The 5,965-nt window shown below is 45.0% G+C and overlaps 1 protein-coding gene across 1 annotated transcript; it reads right to left on the bottom strand.

The window, feature by feature from the left end:
- Positions 1-509: 509 nt before the first annotated feature.
- On the bottom strand, positions 510-5,660 carry LOC9660594 (cilia- and flagella-associated protein 65). The gene is made up of 5 exons (XM_024674467.1): positions 5,513-5,660; positions 5,197-5,378; positions 4,997-5,113; positions 3,481-4,802; positions 510-3,180 (listed from the first exon to the last, which is right to left on the bottom strand). Exons 1-5 carry the CDS (start codon positions 5,658-5,660, stop codon positions 510-512), a joined length of 4,440 nt encoding a protein of 1,479 aa, XP_024530235.1.
- Between the last annotated feature and the right edge of the window lie 305 nt (positions 5,661-5,965).

Here is a 5,965-nt window from a genome sequence, read left to right as displayed (position 1 = left end):
CTTTCCCAACTCGCTCGTGCATTTATCGTGATTTGTTTATGCAACCATGCCAGGTCAAGGGATCGGCAGAAATTATGAGGAATCAGAAAAATAAAGTATAAGAAAGTGAAAGCAATTTAAGGAATTGAAAATCGGGGTTCTTTCTAAGAAAGAGAGTTGGCTATGGTGGCTCTGCGAGATTTAGCTGTAGCTTCTACTTGCACTGGCTTTCTAGGATGTCAGTGAAGACTAACAAGGTGCATCCATTGATTTTATAGAAAATTCGATAAATTGTACTTCGAAAGGGTCTCCAAAGATGATAGAATCCTTTAAAGTCGAAAAATCCATGACGATGAAATTGAGTGTGTTAACTGGAACTGCGGGAAGAATAACCATTTTGCAAGCAGCATGCCTTGACATGGTTTAAAATCTTCTTGAAATAAAGTGACCTTTTTGTTGATTGTGTGAATTGTGTAGCTTCTCAGCTTAATATACGAATTTTTTTCATTTAATTTGATGCTAATGTAATTCTATTTGCACTGCCTAGAACTTCTGGTGCAGCTAGTGAAGCTATTTTCACACATATCCTTGACAGTGCCAAATAAAAGACTGTCCAGAACAAGTTCCACCATGTTCTTCTGAGTCACTTTAAAAGCATCCTCCCAGTCAAGTTTGTCCAGTTTTATCTTTGCCTTAGTGCAATCAGCTCCCTGGCTTGACAATCCTTTGATCTCTTCAAAGTAGACCACTCGCTTGTCATCGAAGGCCCGGAAGGAGCTCTGGTCGCTATCTTTGGCCTCTTCAAAAAGGAACTCTTGGAGCATCTCCATGAGCATCAGACCTGCCATCTCTGATTGGACCTCTCTTGATGATTCATTCAGCCTTTTCTCATCTTGGTCGTCCCGAAAGGAGATAAATTCCTTCATAACCCGCTCGCTTGTCGAATGAAACTTTTCAGCCGTGTGCACTTCCGTGTTGACAGTGAGAAAAAGAACCTGGTCGGGCGGAACAGCAATCTTGGGTGGCGTCGGCAGTGCTGACAGGGGCCTGGGTGTAAAGTGTGGTAACCTGCCTCGCATTCCTTCAGGACACTGGTTAATGACTGGAATGTGCCTGAACATTTTGTTGTAAACTCCTGTGCCGAGTCTATACCCGTCTCTGTCAATCACTTCTTCAGGAGTCGATGGCTGGATAAGAACTTGCCGGGGAGGTGGCTCCAAATTCACGACGGCAATGTCGCAATAGAGAGTTGTCATAAAGTACTGAGGCTGAATCCCGGCCCTGAATCTCACCTTGCATAGAATCTCTTCCTGTGGCTGGATAACTCCACTCCGAGGAAACACGTCAAAGTCACCGTATATCATAAAATCGGCTGCCATGCTGTTCCTCCAATTGTAAGACACCTCATACTCATCTGAGACGTTTTGGATGCTCACCAGCTTCTGAGTAAGGGTGAGCTCCTTGACGTGGCCAAAGTCCAAGAACTCAGTTGAGAGCTTGGCCGGCAACCCAGACCACATGTACGCTTTTCCAAAGGGCGGCCTTAGCTGTGTGTAACGGAGAGAGGCTCTCTCCGTGGAGCTGAATCCCATTCCCTGGATGTCGAGGTTGTTTTGCTTTCCACCCTCGACGTAGAAAGTTAGTCTGACTGAATAAAGTTTTGGTTCCAGTGGCTGAAAGAGCCATTTCAAAAGAATAGATTCCGAAGGAGCTATCCATCCTTTGGGATTAAAGCACTGGAGCACAGGAAACCCATGGTTCTCGTCTTGCATCTGTCGCAGAGGGCTGGTGTCGAGCTCGTACACTAGTTCCATGTAGCCATCGTTCCGGAGCTCATAAGTTTGGACTGGTGGATTAATGTCTCCGATGACAATGGGCACGAGGGTATAGGCTGGACTCTGTAAACCCAGAATCTTCTGTGAGAAAGGAAGGGTTTTGCCACTGAGCATCAACTGGACCACGCAGCCACCCTCTATCTCAAAAATGGCAGGGAAACTGTGAAAGCCTTCAATTTTGTGGTAGTAGGTGAATCTCACATGTACTTCCTCGCCTGGCTGGATCACCCCTCGCCTCGGTTCCACCTCAAAGAGCTTCATTTTCCAGACCTGCACCAGTCGCTTTTCTTCTTCGCTTGGCTCGCCATCTTCTACCCAGCTTTCTATGTCAACCTCGGTGTCATTCCAAAGCCGAATCTTCCATGAGACCGTGAGAGGAACTCGACAAGTAAAAACAATGTGCACCACTGAAGGCTTCCGTCCGACATTTTGAGCCATGAACCGGAGCATGAATGGCTTAAAGTCGTCCAGTGGCTTTCCAAGGCCAAAAAGATACTTGTAGACCGAGTTCGTAAGAGCTGGTCTTGGAGGCTCGCTCAGCGCGTGATTCAAGTCGTCTATCCGCAAGCGACTCCAGAGCTGAGCAGCGCTGAGCCTCTCACTCCTAACCCCCGAAATAACTACACCTGGATACGCAGCAACAGCCGAGAAAGCACATGTTGTGTAAGTGCCGACAGGCTTGTGCTTGGCGAGACATTCGTCAGTTGTGGGAGCCAGCGTTTTGCATTGGATGTCCATCTTATAATGTATATTGTACTTGAGCGTAAACAACACCATAACGTCCTTGTATGATTTGGGTGCTATAGAGTCTGTAGGAGCGTCGAAAGTAATCGAGTACTTGTCTGAGGTAATGGACAATGAGTGGCAGCTAAGAGCATATTCCAGGAGACCCTTGGTAGAATTGTATAAGCTAAGCTTGTGTTCGTATTGGTTATTGACTACTAGCATCCCAAAGTCGGCCCTTCCGGGCTCCACAGTGATAACTCCAACTAGTCCCTCTCCATCAATGTCCAATGTGAAATAATCCGTTTTGGGAGTTGGACAGTTCCTCGTCAGGACTTTGTGCTCTTGGTAATAGGCCATCTCAATGCAACCAGAGTAGGAGCAGGATATTTGAAACGAGTAGTACTTCTCATCAAGTGGACTAAAAGTGCAAATCACCTCCTGCTTTTCCTTTCCTCGTAAAACTCCAGATGCCGGAGAGAGAGAAATTATGTCTCCATATTCCATCGGCACGAGGCAGTCATACTGCAAAGCAATGTCACTTGTGTTGGTGAGGATAATTGGTAAATGTTCTCGCGTGCCAATGTTTGTTGGCTTAAAACAAATGCTGGTGCCATTAGAAACCTCCATCTGGAGTAACAGTCTGTCAGGATTGTTTGGACATAAGTAGATTTCATTTGCACCTTGGGGATATGAGAACTTGCATACAAAGTGATAAGAAGCTCATCGACCATTGAATGATTTAATCTACAGATAATCTTGTTGGCAAAAAACCCCAGGTGACCAGCAGTAAATCTGAAGCTAATAAGCTGAAAGCCATTACCTGGAATAACACCCTCCATAGGAGTCAGTGAAAACTCGGGCCAAAGGAACTCCCGAGGAAAGAAAAATCTGCACAGCTGTCATAAATGATCAATAAATAGACTTACCTTCTTCAAACTACCTCAAGGCAGTGTGTTTCAGGTTGCGGAGAGCCACAGTTTGGTAGACGCATGATCCCTGCAGCGCTGGTTGAAACACAACTCTGCCTGGATCAAAGAATGCCTCTGGACGAACTTCCCATGAGTGAGAATGGAAAGTATGACCAAAACAAGAACCAATGATAGTCCAAGGCGGTAGCACGTTTGATGTACCCTTGGAGCTGCTGATGTCGTAGACAAAGCAAGCCATGTGCTTGAAGTAGTAAAAGTTTGGAAGCTTTGGCTTGTAAGTCACATTAAAAGTGAACAGATCTCCAGCGTTGATTCGAGCGACCGGCGGGCAGACCTGAAATACCGGGTCAAAATTTTTGTAATACATCATCTCGCTGAAGTCACTGTCAACATAGGCTCCCGTTGGCTTGATCATCTCCAGATGCGGTTCCCGGATCACCCAGATGATGTTCACATGACCACCTCTGGAATTGTTCTTCACAGTTACGTTCTTCGTACGAGAGGAACCATTGCATTCACACATGCCAAAGTCAACCTGTGTCACATCCAGGGTCACCGGGTCCCATCCGTCCATGCTCCCATTAAAATATTCGTCCCAGACTTCGTTAGCTTTCATTACAGCTTTGGAAAAAACCGGAATAGAATCCACAAAAAAGTCCCCCAACATACTCTTTCTGTTCTCTCGAGGCACTAGAAGGCCTTTGAGCATATCAGGAACCGTCGTTGTACCGTGCTCTGATACTGTGCTCATGTTCCATTGATCAAAATCTTCCACCTCCGACTCATCGCCCTCAGCAACTTGTGTCCTGTCGGAGCTCCAAAAGTTTGTAGTCATAGGCTCGGGTTTTTTTCCTTTTCGGTCAATTAATGACTGTCGATGACGATCTATATGGTAGGACATCAAAGTTGATGCTCTCACGATGTCCCTGTAGCAAGTACCAACCAGATCACAATATAAGGGATACTGATCTTTGATAATGCACATGACACGCACGTAGTAATTGGCAGGCTCTATGGGCTTAAACTTGACCGTCAGTATCACTGTGCTTCTTGGAGCAATGCAGCCATTTGATTCATGGAACTGGAATACCCCCATGTCACCCGGCATAAATTGAAACAGTACGGGCAGATCTGTCTGATTTTTCAATGTGATGGAGCGTGAGCTGTGTCCCCCTGACTCGACAGTGCCAAAGCTGACAGTAAAAGATGAGATTCTTACTGTTGGCCTCAATACTCCACCAACGCAAGTAAACGAAACTGGGCTGGTTTGTGGGACAACAAGGTCGAAGTGTTCCACGGGACACGAACCAGCAACAGTAGGTCTATATGTTAGCTACAAAGACTCAGAAAGTTCAAAGCAGATAGTAAAAAACCAATTATTGCTACCTTTAAATAATGTGTTGATCCTTCTGGTATAGTTCCTTCTGCGGGCTCCACCATGAAGTCGGAATCAGTATTAAGTCTTTTTAGCCGATAAAATGAGGGAACTGCAGAATTATTAGTGACTTTCAAGTATATCACTCTGACAGTGCCAAGGAAAAGAGATCCAAAGTTTATCATCGTTTGGGATAGTGTAAGGAAAGAATGCTTTCCAACTCCATGCAGTTGAAGCTTGACAGACATGCCACCAATCCCGCACAATGCCTAAATTAAAATCAAAAGTTGAGAGTAAGAAAAATAAACACGAAGATCTTTAAACCCCTTAAGAGAAACTTGCATTCAATTACCACAGCTTCGTACGGGCCAGCTTTCCTTGGAGCAAACCTTCCGGTAGCCAAGAGAGCATCTCCAGGATTTATAGTGACTTTTTCTGGAGCAATTGTGAAAGGAAGATGGACTTTCCAGCTCGCCGTCAAGATGGTATCACCAAGGTTCCTCATGATGAACTTCCTTTCAGTAAAATCATTCACTGGACAGTATCCCAGCCACAAGGCCTTTTGGAAACTGAGGCATACCAGCGGAGGAATTCCTCTCAGGGTCACGGAAAAATCTCCCTAAATAAATTATCTCATAAGGGAATGCTCAAGGCACACTAAACAATACCTTTGTGGACGAAAATTCGATCACGCTTTCGTACCACTGCAGCTTTGAGGGCCTGAACACAACGCCAATGGCCACAGTAACGAGCCCATTCAGCCTCACAGGCTCGTTGTAAGTCGTCCAAAACTGAGACGATGGAGGAGCACACCATTGTATAACCTGAATCGACGACTTCACTAAACAAAATTGAAAAGGAAGAGACTTACTTGAGTTTTATAAATTTTGTTTCTCACATATAAGATTTTGTGATACTCTCTTCCCGGGATCCAGTTGTGCCACTCGATTGAATCTGGATATTGCAGACCCAGTTGGATACACTTATCAGCAAGGTCGATCATCCTTGAAAACCCTATTGGCATATTCGTTTAAAAAGTCAAAATTAATTGAAACTAAAAAGTCCCAACTATGCTGGGAGCATTGTGTTTATTCCTGATGTTTTAGTAATTTCAAAGAGTT

This window comes from Selaginella moellendorffii, unplaced genomic scaffold (genome assembly GCF_000143415.4).
Source record: "Selaginella moellendorffii unplaced genomic scaffold, v1.0 SELMOscaffold_12, whole genome shotgun sequence".
NCBI classification, from domain to species: domain Eukaryota; kingdom Viridiplantae; phylum Streptophyta; class Lycopodiopsida; order Selaginellales; family Selaginellaceae; genus Selaginella; species Selaginella moellendorffii.
This window is presented reverse-complemented; position numbering and strand designations above follow the sequence as displayed.

Bases quoted from the DNA above. Each gene is read 5' to 3' on its own strand.
- LOC9660594 (XM_024674467.1), bottom strand. From the start codon at position 5,660: ATGGTGTGCTCCTCCATCGTCTCAGTTTTGGACGACTTACAACGAGCC. The intron at 5,379-5,512 runs GTATTGTTTAGT...GATACTGTCCAG, and splicing joins TCGAATTTTCGTCCACAAAG to TGAATGATTTTACTGAAAGG. The intron at 3,181-3,480 runs GTAGTTTGAAGA...CAATCCTGACAG, and splicing joins CTGAAACACACTGCCTTGAG to ACTGTTACTCCAGATGGAGG.